Source organism: Vespa mandarinia, chromosome 1 (assembly GCF_050613455.1).
Source record: "Vespa mandarinia isolate Hongniang chromosome 1, ASM5061345v1, whole genome shotgun sequence".
NCBI lineage: Eukaryota > Metazoa > Arthropoda > Insecta > Hymenoptera > Vespidae > Vespa > Vespa mandarinia.
The window spans coordinates 13,709,718-13,725,131 of record NC_140810.1 but is presented as its reverse complement, the minus strand read 5'-3'; the positions used below and the strand labels follow the sequence as shown (position 1 = coordinate 13,725,131).

At 26.3% G+C, this 15,414-nt stretch overlaps 4 protein-coding genes across 5 annotated transcripts; 2 read left to right on the top strand and 2 right to left on the bottom strand.

Annotated features, from left to right (window-relative positions):
* Positions 1-522: 522 nt before the first annotated feature.
* Positions 523-2,294, bottom strand: RpL13 (ribosomal protein L13). Its single transcript, XM_035879919.2, has 4 exons — positions 2,205-2,294; positions 1,647-1,796; positions 1,178-1,427; positions 523-849 (listed from the first exon to the last, which is right to left on the bottom strand). Exons 2-4 carry the CDS (start codon positions 1,787-1,789, stop codon positions 583-585), a joined length of 660 nt encoding a protein of 219 aa, XP_035735812.1. The 5' UTR covers positions 1,790-1,796; positions 2,205-2,294; the 3' UTR covers positions 523-582.
* A 142-nt stretch (positions 2,295-2,436) lies between these two features.
* Positions 2,437-6,111, top strand: LeuRS-m (Leucyl-tRNA synthetase, mitochondrial). The gene is made up of 8 exons (XM_035879900.2): positions 2,437-2,596; positions 2,731-2,938; positions 3,070-3,463; positions 3,537-4,423; positions 4,496-4,858; positions 5,066-5,306; positions 5,391-5,628; positions 5,758-6,111. The coding sequence occupies exons 1-8, from the start codon at positions 2,486-2,488 to the stop codon at positions 5,971-5,973; spliced, it is 2,658 nt and encodes an 885-aa protein (XP_035735793.1). The 5' UTR covers positions 2,437-2,485; the 3' UTR covers positions 5,974-6,111.
* A 1,444-nt stretch (positions 6,112-7,555) lies between these two features.
* Positions 7,556-10,988, bottom strand: LOC118447683 (putative chitinase 2). Its single transcript, XM_035879908.2, has 8 exons — positions 10,820-10,988; positions 9,609-9,809; positions 9,308-9,473; positions 9,121-9,217; positions 8,653-8,853; positions 8,311-8,505; positions 8,107-8,229; positions 7,556-7,890 (listed from the first exon to the last, which is right to left on the bottom strand). Exons 1-8 carry the CDS (start codon positions 10,887-10,889, stop codon positions 7,645-7,647), a joined length of 1,299 nt encoding a protein of 432 aa, XP_035735801.1. The 5' UTR covers positions 10,890-10,988; the 3' UTR covers positions 7,556-7,644.
* A 967-nt stretch (positions 10,989-11,955) lies between these two features.
* LOC118447685 (protein KTI12 homolog) lies at positions 11,956-15,106 on the top strand. 2 transcript variants are annotated; one of them, XM_085656511.1, is made up of 7 exons: positions 11,956-12,075; positions 12,890-13,062; positions 13,917-14,111; positions 14,210-14,471; positions 14,531-14,669; positions 14,746-14,808; positions 14,908-15,106. In XM_085656511.1, the coding sequence occupies exons 3-7, from the start codon at positions 13,949-13,951 to the stop codon at positions 15,103-15,105; spliced, it is 825 nt and encodes a 274-aa protein (XP_085512637.1). In that variant the 5' UTR covers positions 11,956-12,075; positions 12,890-13,062; positions 13,917-13,948; the 3' UTR covers position 15,106. The 2 variants fall into 2 exon arrangements, with proteins under 2 accessions (XP_085512637.1, XP_085512635.1); XM_085656509.1 differs by lacking the exons at positions 11,956-12,075; positions 12,890-13,062 and adding an exon at positions 13,399-13,544.
* Positions 15,107-15,414: the final 308 nt, after the last annotated feature.

Genomic DNA, 15,414 nt, shown 5'->3' with positions numbered 1-15,414 from the left:
TCGCAGTCGAGTGTTTTTGAATCATTATAAAACTTTTGAAGTAATAAGTCAATGTTTAAGCCCCTCCTATTAATCATATCGAGGACGAAAGGTCTGAATTGAGACGGATAATTGGTTGTAATTAATTAGTAGAAGAGCATTTGAGTGGCCACGAGTCAATTTTTTTCTTCTTATAACAAAATTTATAGATATAAGAAATAGATTTCACAGTATTATTTAAATATCGATTAAGGATTAAAAATCCATTAAGTCCAATAAAAACTAATTTAAACTTTTGTACGTGAGAACATAAATCAACCTTTTGATCAGATAAAATACGGAACAATTCTTTTCTACTTTTTGATTAGTTAAATAGATTTTGCTGCATATTATCAATTTTTCCTGTTTTTTTTTTTCCATTAAACCTTGTTCAATTTGATTTGATGATAAAGGAATAGTAATATATAGTCATCGTTAGATGATTAATACTAATTGTATGTTGATGGTGAGATGATAACGCATATATATATACACGTAAACATGTATATTTTTGTAGAAGTAATTTATTTTTTTTGCACTTATATAAATAGAACAAAATTAAGATTACTTCTTAGACTTTTTGTCTTTGCCAATTTTGGTAACATCATCAGGATTTTCTGTAGCATCCTTAACACGTTTTGCTCTTATTCCCACTAATCTGGCATCTGCTCTAGCTTTTCGTAATGTTATATATGCAGAGAATTTCTTCTCATCGTCAGTAATAGCATGTTTCTTTGTTTTGATAGCTGGTTGACGTCGTACAGGCATAACCTCTCCTTTAACTTGTGTTGCCACTTTCATTTCTTCCTCGCTTGCATCACCTTTCTTGGGCTATTACATTATAAAAGTAGAATGATATTAGATAAATGTATACATACAACAGATCTGAACAACTGTATAATTTTTTGATTTTATCACTTCTATTTCAATAAATTTGTTGTAAAAGAATACAAACAAAAAATGTTATGAACAGATGAAGATAACAAAACAGAAAATCTATTTGAGAATCATGAGCTTGCTACAACTCGTACATATTAAGTTGTCCAGATATGACTCATGATATTAAAACAAAGTGCCTTTCAATAAGCATTATAGTTTGAAATATATATATCACATATAAATATATCGTAATAACAATTAAAAAAATTATTAAATATACCTTCTTTTCATTTATGGGGAAAAGAATTAAATTAGCCTTGTATTCTTTCAGTCTCTGGGCATTTGTTTGTAAAGACTCTATAGATTTATTGCGTCTTCTTGGATCGACTGCAATTCCAATTGTTCTAGCAAATCTTTTGTTTAAACCACTAGCTTTTAGTTCCTGAAGAGTAAATCCTTTGCCAGCCCTAACTTTTGTATGGTAACGGAATGTTGGACAATGTACTATTGGTCTTAAAAGGTTCACAGGTCTAAAATATATATGATATGTTTAATCATTTCATAAATAACCATTTATGTTTACAGATTTTTTTCTTGTCTGTCTTATACTAACAAACAAGAATAATTAAGTAGAGTAATATAATAAAAAATATAAGCATAAAATTCATAGTTGCACTATAACTATGAACTATATTATATTAATTTAAAATTTTATTTTATTATTATTAAATTTACTTATTGATCATTACCTTGGTGCAACTGTACGAGCTTTTTTTATACGATTTTGTCTCCGACGGTATTTTCTTGCAGGCTGATTGAACCAAGTTTTTACAAAACGTTGCCAGTCCTTATGGAAATGTCCATTAGGGATCATGTTATTACGTTTCCCCATTGTTACACTGTAATTGTTAAAAATATAATCAATATTATGAAAGGAATACAATATTATTATACGATATTACTTAATTGTCAATAATACGGTAAATACGGTAAATATTTACTATATATTAAATATATATGCAGATTAATATTAAACTTGTAAATCATCGGAATAAATATATATATTAAAATTCAATAAAAAAAAAATAACACTTTAAAATGTATATAACTCTGTATTAAAATGTAGTAACTAATTGTAATAGTAAAAACAATATGTGTTTATATTCCTAACCTCGCTCACAATGTTATGAAATATGAAAATATAAGTAATTTCAATTATATATATATATATAATATTAATAATAAATGAAAATGTTGAAGATAATTTATTTTATAAATCGAGTACTAGAAAATTGTCAGATGCTTACAGTTAAGACAGATTCGATACTTGATATAACGTTCACTTGTGTGCCGTTCCAATGTATACCGGAAAAGGAATGATTTACGAAAATATAGACTATATTTCATAAAAATGAAAAACGCTCTTGTTATAATTACATATCTTAATTTTACAAATTAAAAAACATTAATTATATTAATATTGAATTGTAATAAATTTTCATAAGTTTATTTAGTTATTAAATATAGTATGAATATAAATATAGATTTGACTAGAGTTGTCTCGTAAAGTCAATCAAAAATATAAAACATGAAGTATGGTTTTATAAATATATTAAAACCAATTTTTAATAAACGACATGAATATTTTTTAAAAATAGTTATAAAAAGACGAGCTTCTACTGGTATTTGTTCATTAAAGGTATTATCAAGATTATTGTGATTACTTTATTCACATGCACTACTCCATAACCTATATTTAAGTTTTATTTTAATTGTAAAATTAACAAACATGTTAATATTCACATTTGAAATTACAATTCATATTATTTTTAGGATGATGATCTTAATATAACTACGAAAAATAAAATAGAGTTGTATTGGAAGAATAAGGTGAATCCGAATTTACATGATAAAAATGATACTACAAAGGATAAGTTCTATGTCCTTTCTATGTTTCCTTATCCTTCTGGAAAACTTCATATGGGCCATGTTAGAGTTTACACGATCAGTGATGTTATAGCACGTTTCTATAGGATGACAGGTAAAAAAAATAATTATACTATCAAATTTTTGTTTTTCTATAATAAAAATAATATTTAATCAGCATGGAAATGTCAACCTTGCATAAATAATGCTTAAAAAACTAATAATGAAATTTTATATTTGATATAGGTAAAAATGTAATTCATCCTATTGGATGGGATGCATTTGGTCTACCTGCTGAAAATGCTGCTATTGAGCAACAAATTGATCCTAGTAAATGGACAGTAACCAACATAAATATAATGCGCAAACAATTAAATGCTCTTAATTTTTCATTTGATTGGAACAGGGAAATTTCTACTTGTGATCCTGAATATTATAGATGGACTCAAGAATTATTTTTAAAACTCTTTGAAAAAGATCTAATTTATAGAAAAGAAGAATATGTTAATTGGGATCCCATTGATGAGACAGTATTAGCTGAAGAACAGGTCGATATAAATAATATTTCTTGGAGATCTGGAGCTAAAGTGGAAAAAAGATTATTAAATCAATGGTTTATTAGAACTACAGCCTTCGCTAAGTATATTAACAGTTATGATTATTTTAATAGAAAAAAAAATATGACAAAGTATAATATTTATGTCATATTACAGGTCATTATTGGATGGATTAAATGATCCAATATTGGAAGAGTGGAAAGATATTATAAAAATTCAAAAAAATTGGATAGGTGATTGTAATGGTGTAAGTTTTGATTTTAAGTTAGTTTCTGATATCTCAGAATTGCCAAAAATCATGAATCTATGGACTGATAAGCCAGAATTTGTCAAATTTGCAAAATTTGTTGTTATTTCTCCTAGTAATGCATTAAATCAACAACAATATTCTGAAAATGTTAATGCAACAACTAAAAAACTGAAAGCCACTGTAATAAATCCTTTTACTGAACAAGAGTTACCAATATTTATATCTGATGAATTGGTTTTTCCACCAAATAGAGAGAATTATCTGGGTATTCCTTCTGCTTCTATTGAAGATTACAAATTTGCAGAATCCGTGGAAATTCCATTTCAACGACATAATATACGTTCTCATGAAGAATTGCAGTGTGAACTTAATGAAATATTAATTAAAGCAAAAAAATGGAAAATTGGTGGACATATAGTAAGCTCCAGATTGAAAGATTGGCTGATTTCTAGACAAAGATATTGGGGCACTCCTATTCCAATTATACATTGTAAAAATTGTGGTATTCAACCTGTGCCACGTAATCAGTTGCCTGTTATCTTACCAAACATTAATTTTAATTTATCAGAAAAAAATCATTTTACTTTACTCGATGCCAAAGAATGGTTACAGACTGTATGTCCTAAGTGTGGTAATCATGCTATCAGAGAAGCTGATACAATGGATACATTTGTAGATAGTTGTTGGTATTTTTTAAGATATATTGATCCAAAAAATCAAGAAGAAATATTTTCCGTAGAAAAGGTCAAAAAAGCTTTACCTGTTGATTTATATATAGGTGGAAAGGAACATGGTATGATAAAATATTGAATTTGACATGTTTATTTATGCCCAATATATTTCTTTAGCTATTATATAATTACAGCTACGCTCCATTTATATTATGCTCGATTTATAAACCATTTTTTATATGAAGAAGGTCTTGTTCCTACTCGTGAACCATTTAAGCAACTCCTTGTACAGGGTATGGTAATGGGAAAAACTTACCAAATATCTAATACCGGACAGTATATAAAAGAAAGTGATGTAATTAAAGATGAGACGGATAACCAATATTATGAAAAAAATACCGGGAGACTTATAAAAGTTACTTGGGAAAAAATGTCTAAATCAAAATATAATGGAGTTGATCCTCTTGAACTTTTGGAAAATTATGGTGTGGATACAACTAGAATATTAATACTAGCTGATGTAGCTCCAACTTCCCACAGAAATTGGTCTACTGATAGTATGTATTTTAAATTAATATATATCATTCATTAATATAATTAGATCAAACAGTACAATTTTTTCTTAATAGATTTTTAAGCTAATGTTCAATAAATATTAATTGATGTTAAATAAGTACAAGGTATTACAATAATAGGATCTGTTGTATTTTGTATAAATTATAAAATAATTTATAAGTGCTTAACATTTTATTTATGTTTATTAGCAATTCGTGGTGTACAAAACTGGGAAAATCGTATATGGTTAACTCTGAAAGAATTTATCAAGATGAGGGAACATGTATCATTAGAAGAACTTCAAACACCAGTTACTGATCCTAAATACGTTAAGGATAATGAATTCATGTTTGATAGCAGAAATTATTTTTTAAAAATGGTAACCTTTAATATCATAAAATCGCAACAGATAAGTGTTGCAATATCTAGAATGCAAGGACTTACAAATAGGTTAGTCAATCAAATAAAAAGTTTTAATAATTAAATATAGTATATGTAATAATAAATTTTAATTATGATATTGTGAATTTTCAGTTTACGAAAAGTATGTAATGAGTGTAAATTAAAAAGTCGTGAATATGAACGGGCATTAGCTACACAAATAATTATGCTTGCGCCATTAGTTCCACATTTTGCTTCAGAATTATGGACTGCATTTTGTTCTATACCGCATCATCTTATAAATAAAGAGGAAGTGCTATTGGATAAAGATGTATTAGAGCAAAAATGGCCTGAAATAGATATGGACTATAAGATGAAAATGAATGTTTACGTAAGTTTATCATTTATTTTTGATATGTAACTTATATACGTGTGCACTCATGTACACTGCAAATCTATATTATAATATAGATTTTATAAATCAAATAAGTTTAAATTTATAATTTCCAATCTTATACAGGTCGATAAACAGTTGTTCATGGAAATAAAAGTTCCCCGCCATACTTTAGATAAATTAACTGTGCAAGAAGCTTCAGAATTAATAATGACTAAACCCTTTTATCAAAAGCTTATACGAAAGCGTACAATCACAGATGTTAAGCTTCTCTCACAGATAGCTTGTGATGCAAATTTATATATTACTACAAACAAAATATTAGAGAAAATTTCATCTTAAGTGAAGTTGGCATAATTCTAAAAGATTATTATAACATGACAAAAATAATTAAAATGTATTTAATGTAAATTAATCGTATAAAAAACCTATTCCTTTATTATTAAATCTATAATCATGAGATTTTCAAATGATACCTCATTTTATTTACATAAAATAAAAATATGTGAAATAATAATAATAAAATATAAAAGTATGCTTATGTAAATTGATCCTTTTTCACTGTTATTAATCATTAAATCATTGAATACTTCTGCCTAAACTTAGTGTAATAAAATTAGTCAATATTTGAAGACAATGTTCCTTCTAATTTTTTTCCACCTGCTGTTTCTCTACGCATGGAATTGCTTAGTTTATAATGAACCATATTTTATAACTGCTCATATTTATGGCCTCTATTCTTCTTCAATTGCTATTAATTATAAAATCATTAAATTATTGTCTATACTCAATCTATTTTTTATTTAATAAAATTAATTTATATTTGAGAATCCCCAAATATTATAAACTATTTTTCGAGTTTAATATTTCTATTTTAATAGCCATTAGACTTGATATTGCAATGGAGTGCATATCATACAAAACATGATATACATTATATTGAAAGTAATATCCAATATCCAAGTCTCACCAAGTAAAGGGTTTTTTTTATACAATGAAAAATGCCGATAGTTTCAAAAGGAACTGAAAAAGGCCCGGAAAGGATCAAATATCTGCAAATAAACCAACGTAAGGGTCAAAAGACGTAGGATCATCTTGATCAAGTGGTACACAATGAGATATATATGTATATTACATTCTATAAAAAATGTAAAAAAAAATCGAAAGAATAAATTACAGAGGTGTATTTGCATGCCAGAAAACGTTCTGGGTAACAAATTTCTACCAAACAACTAATCAGAAAACAATAATTATAATTTATATATTTAGAAAACAATAAAAAAATTATTACAGAACAAATAATCAATAAAATAGGAATTTATTACTATCAACCTATTTGGAGGTAAAATAGGAATTTATTACTATCAATCTATTTGCAGGTAAAATAGGAATTTATTACTATCAATTTATTTGCCGGTAAAATAGAAATTTACTTTTTCCGATTAGTAATAGGTTAGACAAGAATCTATTAATACCAATTAATCGGTTGGTAATATTGAACTTTATTACTACTGACTAATTTGTCGGTAAAACAGAGTGTGTGCTTTTATCTATATGCATGTGTATTGCGTGCTTTTTTGATGTGTGTATGACTTTATTTCTGTTATTTTTATTTCTATGCATATGAACATTTTTTTTGCAGATGTACAAATGAATTTACGCACATTGAGTAGTGATGTTGCAGATAGTGTGGAGTTTCTTGTGTGTCATATCCATTAAAAAATTTCTTTATATATTTTTCCTTTTTCCCACCGGACAGCCATTCAGTGTTACTTCGTGAGAGGAAAAATCCTTAATTATTGTACATATTATAAATAATACATTTATATACATATATATATATATATATATATATATTTATTTCTTTATTTATACATATATTATAAATAATACATACACATACAAGCAAATAATATACATATTCTAATACTATTTACGACGAAAGTCGTGAAACAATTTAAGTAGCTATAAGTAAACAATATTTATTTTCCTTCTTTTTTCTATTCTTTTAAATTATAAGTTTGTCAAAGTAAAACTACTAACAATGGCACAAAGTACTGTTAATATATTGTACAAGGAAAATATTCTACTTGTTCCATTTCCTTTATTTTCATCTTTTCCTTTCGTTTCATTATCTTTAAAAGCTCTATTGATAGATTTCATTAATATGTATTCAATTCCGCAATTTCCGTGAAAATCATCGGTATCGATGCTCCAAACCATAACGCCACCTAAATTCATTGTATTGGCATATAATACCTAAAAATCACGCAGGGATCATTAAATTTATCTCTAAGTATAATATATGTATATATAATCAATTCACGATATTCATCATTACATATATATATTAAATATTATTATTTAATATATATATATATATATATGTATAATTATATATATAAATAATTATATATAAATATTAAAATTCATTTTACGCATGAAATAAATATTATGAAATTGTTTAAAATTTACCTTCTCTCTTAAACTTTTGTGATTATCGTACATAATCACTCGGTTTTTATTTACCGCGTATAGTGTTTTACTATAAAGATCCCATCCAGACATCCAATTTGTATTTTTCAGTTCTGCACAGATCTATGCAAAAATACATATCAAATTGTTTAAATATAAAAGCAATATTAACCTTGTATTTAAAACGAATTAAATTATACATACTTCATTATAACCCATAGTTCCATTTACACCAGTATAAGGACCTTTAAAACCTTCTGATTCAAAGCGTTTTCCAATAGGAATTTCACCTGAAGTAAAGTTGTCAGTTAAAATATATGTTCGTCCATACATAGGTAAACCCAGAATGAGTTTTTCAGGTGGTGCTTCTAATTTTAGTAAATAGCTGACAGTAAAATCCTTAAAAAATGAAAAGAAAAAAAATTCATACCGATAATAATTGATTTAACAGTATGAATATCAATGTCGTGTTATTAATCAAAATAAATCTTTATTTGAATGTTGACAAATTTTTCAAAAATAATAATGGAGAAGATTATTACTCACCACGCTTGCATTATCTTGACTATATAACGGAGCATTCGGAAAAATTTCTGAATCCCATGAACCATGATAATCATAGGCCATAATGTGTATGTAATCGAGGTATTTGGAAATTTTCGGAATGTCATATCCTTCGTCAATTATTTTCTTATTTGGGCTTATAGCTGAGGTTACTATAAAATTAGGTAATCCTTCTTTCAAATCCTATTAGGAAAAATATAAAACGTATGATATTGAAAGGATAGAAATAACATTTATAATAGTAGGTCAATATTATGTTATCTTATCAAATCTTGTTAAATTTCTGATGTGTTCTAACTAGTGTATTATATAAAGATAAAGGACTAGTATATCACATAATGATAAAAGAATATTTTCATTTATAATTAAAAACACTTATGAATTATGATCGTGCATTTATCGATTATATGTCAATTATGCATACTTATTGCAGAAAAAAATAGATTTTACTTTAACGAGTAAGAAGAAATTTTCTTTATCCTCCGGTTTACCATTTCCTTGCGAAGGAAATTCCCAATCTAAATCGATGCCATCGAATTTGTATTCTCTGCGTAAAAAAATGATACATATAGGTATATAAATAAGTATATAAATTAGGATATGACAAAGATGTAGCTAAGGATTATCAATTGTATACCTAAGAAATCTAAGAACACTGTTGACAAAGAGTTGTCGCTTTTCTTTATCAGAAGCAAGAATAGAATAGTTCCCACTACCTTCATTCCAACCACCGATAGCTATCGAAATTTTTAATCTTGGATATTGATTACGAAGAGCTGTCATTTTTCTGTAATTACCAATTCCTGAACAAATATATATTATTGTATTTATTATACTTATTTTTACATATTGTTGTTATTATTATGTTTATGTTTTTAGTTATATATATATATATATGTATGTGTGTATATTATGTTTTATTCCAAATAAATAAATACCATCTTCCTCGATATCATTCCATCTATCAAGACTTTGTATTTCCCAAGTAGTCGTATTCAAACCCGCAAAAGCATAAATCAAATGTGTACAATGTTGTGGTTTAAGATTATCCAATGTAAATTTGCCATACGAAGGTCTATACTTTGCCCACGTAGCGACATAACAGGCAACGACCTTTCCGTGCGTTGGCGTCATGTGACCTAAGAATTGAAAAAAATATGATATAGTTATATTATTTTTTATTACACTTTTTATAAATAAGTTCTATATATTTACGAATTTTTATTAACACTTATATATTTTATCAAAGACAAATTTTATATATATAGATATCTATGTATATAATATGTTATAATAATAACATTATATGATTTGTTATTATTATATACATATGATAAATATATGATACATATAATTACAATAAATAAATGATAATAATAATAATGATCACATAAATCATGATATTTCCCATTTTGTAATTTCTTCTCTTCTGAATAGCCGCGAATAAAATATACAAAATCATCCTTGTTTATTGTACGGTCTTTTTTTTTTATTACACGTAAAATATTAAATATATAATTTTATTAAATATCAAGCTGCACTTTTTTTAAATTCAATTTATTAAAAGTGATCCATATAACTAATATGGCGAACAATCACGTTCTTTAAAGAATATATCTATTTGAATACAACGACTTAGAACTTATTAAAATGTCAGATTTGCCTTATTCATTGGTGCACGGAAAATGTCAACGACGTTTCGGACTTTCATTATTTTATGTCGACACTATTCACCTTTCTCTTTAAATTTCTCGACAGACATATCATTGAATATTGTTTATTAAAAAATAAACGCGATCAGAAAAATATTTGATTGGAGAAGAAGAAAGAAAAAAAGAAAGTGATAAAAATGTTGATGAAGGACATATTTTGTTCTCTACATTAAGAATAATTCATATTAATATCGTTCAAAACGAAAATTTCATATTGTTATGTTCTATTTCGAAATGTATGACTTTTCTTTTAAATAAAATTGTTTTATTGGAATAATCACAGATACCAGATTAAAGATTAAAAAGCGAAGAATATTAATTAAACAATTTTTGAAAAGGAACGGAGACAAATGAGCAAATAAAATAAGATAAAAATTTTTTTCGATAGAATCTAAGATAAATATTTTTAAAAATGTTATGTATTTTATTTAACTTACTTTGAATACTATTAATGTATAGAAATAATAGCATTAGAAGACATGACGTCAGATTCCTCATCGGATTCATCGTTGTATAGTATTTCAGATTACACACAAGTGCCGAGTACTGTCCCGTTCACTGTGACTTTCTCCTACGGATCCTCGTGCCGCACTGCTCTTAAAAGAGAAGTGAAAGATAAACTATCAAAGAAAAGGACGAAGATAGAACCTGTTGTACCGTTAAATATAAAAACGTACTTCAACTTTGTAATAAAATATAACTTAAAAATTATAGTATAAAAAATAAAATACGCAAATTATAAATACATAACAATTTACGATATAAATCGATTAAATATATATTTGATACTGATATTTATCTTTAAATTCTTTCCAAGATAATATTTTGTTGTATAAAAATTACTATTAAATATTCTAAATAATGTGTATATTTATGCGTATATAAAATATACATATGAATAAAAAATATAGATTTACTTGATTATTCATGATTTCAGGAATAATCTTTTATCCGATTAGATCAGAAAAGTCAGGATCTTCATAATAACAAAATGGGAAATTTATAAATTATAATGTTCGATTTACAATATAATTACAATGACTTTTAATCTGCCGCGTAAATGACGAAACATCATGGCTGCTATAATTTTATTGGCTATTAGCATCTCTCTAAGGCTGTTCACCACGTTTCATTCATAGCATATACGACTTCAGCGACAGGTATGAGCAAAATGCGGAGAATTACTATCACTAGAGAAGTATTATCTCCACTAGCCACCTGTTTTATCGGTGTATAATCTTGTGTAGGTATACTTCATTCATCCTGCAATCTAGTTAATATATGACAGATATTGTTGCATTTACTAAAAATAGTAGTACATCTGATAAAAGAAAGAAAAAATTATATGCCAGATTTATCTAGAGATTAATAAAGAAGTATTTGTTAAGATTGTTTATTAACTTTCGCTTGAAGTGTGTATGACTTCAAGAAAAGATACGGAAAAAATACGAACTATAAACGCAAGTTTAATTAAACACTTCACTATTCTGCGTCTATCATATCGGTGTATATTTCTTATGGCTTAATATAAAAGTTATATTCCTCTCACGTATAAATAATAGTCGGGTTTGTATGGATTAGAGTAAGTAATTTAGTAGACTATGAACTAGCACTTTTCAATCTCTCATATCTTTTATATTGTTTTTTGATGGGGGCATACGTTTCGTAATGATTCATGCTAGAAATGATGTCGGTACGTATTTGTTTCGAAAAAATTACATAGAGGATAATAAATATAATTGAAACATATAATAACTAGTATATAAATTTGCAACAGAAAATAAGATTTTATCAAATGTTTTATCAAAAATAATTATATAAGATAATATTATACTATTTTAATACAGATTAAAACGTAAAACGTATCTATCAATAGTTGGTCATAATAATAAATACACAATTTATTTATTTATTAGTTCGCACGAAAGACCATTTTTTTTCTTTTGTTATTATAAATTACCATCATATATAAATGTGATGTATATAATATCAGTATATTCTTCTACTTCTTCTTATCATTGCCCTCATTACCATATTATTATATTATATATTATTATTACAATAATAGTGCGTATATATATAGTCATGAAACGTATTTCTTCTTTTTGAAACGCGTTTAAAATTCAGAAAATCTATGCATCATCAGTATATATGCACACGACAAGCAGGCAATCGTCTACTCCACGAAACAAAACACACACCATATAATGATATATATATGAATTTCGTGTATATAAATTCAGTAGTGGGAGTACGAGCTTCTTTTTTGCCGTAGATTTCGAGGAAGGCCACTGTACAGAACTTTTTCTGAACAGACAATAAAATAAGTCAATCAATTTTAACATAATAAGATAATCGATTTTCAGCATTAAATATACTAATTAATATTCGTTTCATTCTTTCGGCGAATTTATATCATTCGTTCGCAAAATAATCATTATATGTGCGAAGATTATATTATTTTTTTGTTATGTTAGAAATATATTAAAATTGCGTTATGATTCTAGGTTTCTTTTGTATTTTAATCCAGAGCAAAAAAGAGGTAATATGCCTCTACAAATTGTAGCATAAGAAGGAAATTATATGGTATTGAGATATTTCCAACCAAGTAAAATATCGGAAAGAAGATTTCAGTTTTACCAATGATTGATGAAGTAAATTCTTTTGCAACCGATTAATGGTAAATATATCCCTAGTTTTACCATCAGTTAATAAATGAGGATCTCTGCTTTATCGATGGTCGATAAATAAATTTTTTCCTTAGTGTTCATAGTTGAGGTTTTAAAGTAGATCTCTTTGTCACCGACGGATTCTTTTTTATTCTGATCGATAGTAAAGACAGATCTCTGTTTTCCAATTACTTGGCAACGAAAAATTCCTGCCCTACTGACAGTTAGAACACGTCGGTAAAATTAATATTCCTAGTTTCGCATCAGTCGATAACAAAGATTCTTATTTCATACGATTAGTTAAGTAGATTCCTGTTTATCATCAGTTTGTAATTAGATTCCTGGTTTATTGATCATCATCAATGGGTCATTTGTGCATCGGTTTACTTATCCAAGCAAGGAAGCCTTATTTTTATGTTTAAATTATTCTCAAAAAACACAATTTTTTAACATGATTCTTTTCAAAGAAAATTATGTTTTTTCAAATATTCGAGTAAGTCATTTTCGTGTTTAAACCTTCATCTTTAAAATAAGATTATGTTCATCATAATGAGTCAAAAATTACTCCTTTACTCATTTTTGGCGTAAACCATTATAGAAGCATAGATAATGAACAGCCTTAAAGTTATAAAATATATTTACAAGTAGTGAATATTTAAAAAATATTTTATTCCATTTTATCTTATTTATGATTCTTAATTTACATTAAGGAAAATTACAATATCTCCATGTATCGTAAATATTTAAAAAATTTATGAACTTCTTGACTTTAAAAGTGCAGTATGGTAGTTGAATCATATGTGATCAGTGCAGTATGGTAGTTGAATCATATGTTACAAAATGATTCACTGATTTTTACTTACAGAGTTATTTTAAAGTTTATTTACTTGTGATAAAATGCCTCTTATTATAATAACTGGTATTCCTTGTAGTGGTAAAACTACAAGAACATTACAACTAAAGGAATATCTTGAAAACGAAGTGAAAAAACGTGTAGATATAATTACTGAAATTGACTTCATATCTAAAACAGGTTATGATAGAAACTCATTTTATTCTGGTTAGTAAATATTAGAACATTTTGACTTTCAAGATAGTTTACTTTTTTTATGAAAAAATATATTCATATGTATATATATGTACATATGCATGTTTCAGATTCTAAAAATGAAAAATGTATAAGGAGTGATATAAAATCCATGGCACAAAGAATATTAAATCCAAATGATGTATTAATAATAGATGGTAGCAATTATATTAAAGGATATCGCTATGAAATATATTGTATGTCAAAATTATATAAAACACCACAATGCACCATACATTGTGATATACCTATTGAACATGCTTGGTTATGGAATGAAAAAAGACCAGTACCAGAACAATACAGCAGAGAAATATTTGATGGACTTGTAATGAGGTAAAATGATAATATTGAAGTATATATTTTTATAAACCTAATAAGAACGTAAATAATAGGTACGAAACACCAGATAATAAAAATCGATGGGACGCTCCATTATTTGCAGTGATGCCAGAAGATGATTTAAAATTTGATGATATTTATAAGTCCCTTTATGAAGTTAAAGCACCTAAACCAAATCAAAGCACACAATGTGTCAGTATTTTTAACATTCAATTAATTTAATTATATTTATTGCAAATTCATATAACTAATGATTATTTTGTCATAGCCACCTTTATCGTCTACAAATTATTTGTATGAACTGGATAGAATAACGCAAGATATCACTAACGTAAGTTTATTGACATTTTTAAGTGAGCAATTTAATATTTAATATTTGTATGTGTATAATATATATTTTCTCATTACATATATAATTTTCTCTTTATAGGCAATATTATCAGCAAAACAATTAGGAATTGAAAATGATATAAAAATTCCTCAATATGGCTTAACAGTACAAAAAACAGGTAATACACCTCAAATGATGAGACTACGAAGACAATTTTTAACATATAGCAAAATGCATCAAATTAATATTAATCAAATAGCTCTACTATTTGTACAATATCTTAATAAAAGCTTATAATTTTAAAACTGTTAATGTTATTTTCTGTTCTTAAAGCATTTCTATTTAATTAGATATTATAAATGTACCTAAAGGTATATAGTAATTTCTATGGTCCAAATTGGTAATTTCTGCTATATGAAAGGTTGATACATATTGACAAATGATCATGTAGAATAGACTTTAATATAAAATTATATTAATTACATTATTAAATCTAAACTAACTTACATCTAAATTGATCTACATTTATTCCATATAACAAATTATTATTGCTGACTTTTCAAGACCTTAAAAATAGCAAAACAAATATGAAGTCGACTTAAAATC

What these genes read in the sequence shown, in the direction of transcription:
- RpL13 (XM_035879919.2), bottom strand. Translation starts at nt 1,789, where the DNA reads ATGGGGAAACGTAATAACATGATCCCTAATGGACATTTCCATAAGGAC. An exon ending in GCTCGTACAGTTGCACCAAG is followed by an intron (nt 1,428 to 1,646) that starts GTAATGATCAAT and finishes TATATATTTTAG; the next exon opens with ACCTGTGAACCTTTTAAGAC. An exon ending in TCCCCATAAATGAAAAGAAG is followed by an intron (nt 850 to 1,177) that starts GTATATTTAATA and finishes ATAATGTAATAG; the next exon opens with CCCAAGAAAGGTGATGCAAG.
- LOC118447683 (XM_035879908.2), bottom strand. Translation starts at nt 10,889, where the DNA reads ATGAATCCGATGAGGAATCTGACGTCATGTCTTCTAATGCTATTATTT. An exon ending in GAATGATATCGAGGAAGATG is followed by an intron (nt 9,474 to 9,608) that starts GTATTTATTTAT and finishes ATATTTGTTCAG; the next exon opens with GAATTGGTAATTACAGAAAA. An exon ending in AGTGTTCTTAGATTTCTTAG is followed by an intron (nt 9,218 to 9,307) that starts GTATACAATTGA and finishes TTTTTTACGCAG; the next exon opens with AGAATACAAATTCGATGGCA.
- LOC118447685 (XM_085656511.1), top strand. Translation starts at nt 13,949, where the DNA reads ATGCCTCTTATTATAATAACTGGTATTCCTTGTAGTGGTAAAACTACA. An exon ending in TAGAAACTCATTTTATTCTG is followed by an intron (nt 14,112 to 14,209) that starts GTTAGTAAATAT and finishes TGCATGTTTCAG; the next exon opens with ATTCTAAAAATGAAAAATGT. An exon ending in CAAATCAAAGCACACAATGT is followed by an intron (nt 14,670 to 14,745) that starts GTCAGTATTTTT and finishes ATTTTGTCATAG; the next exon opens with CCACCTTTATCGTCTACAAA.
- LeuRS-m (XM_035879900.2), top strand. Translation starts at nt 2,486, where the DNA reads ATGAAGTATGGTTTTATAAATATATTAAAACCAATTTTTAATAAACGA. An exon ending in CTGGTATTTGTTCATTAAAG is followed by an intron (nt 2,597 to 2,730) that starts GTATTATCAAGA and finishes TATTATTTTTAG; the next exon opens with GATGATGATCTTAATATAAC. An exon ending in CAGAAATTGGTCTACTGATA is followed by an intron (nt 4,859 to 5,065) that starts GTATGTATTTTA and finishes TATGTTTATTAG; the next exon opens with CAATTCGTGGTGTACAAAAC.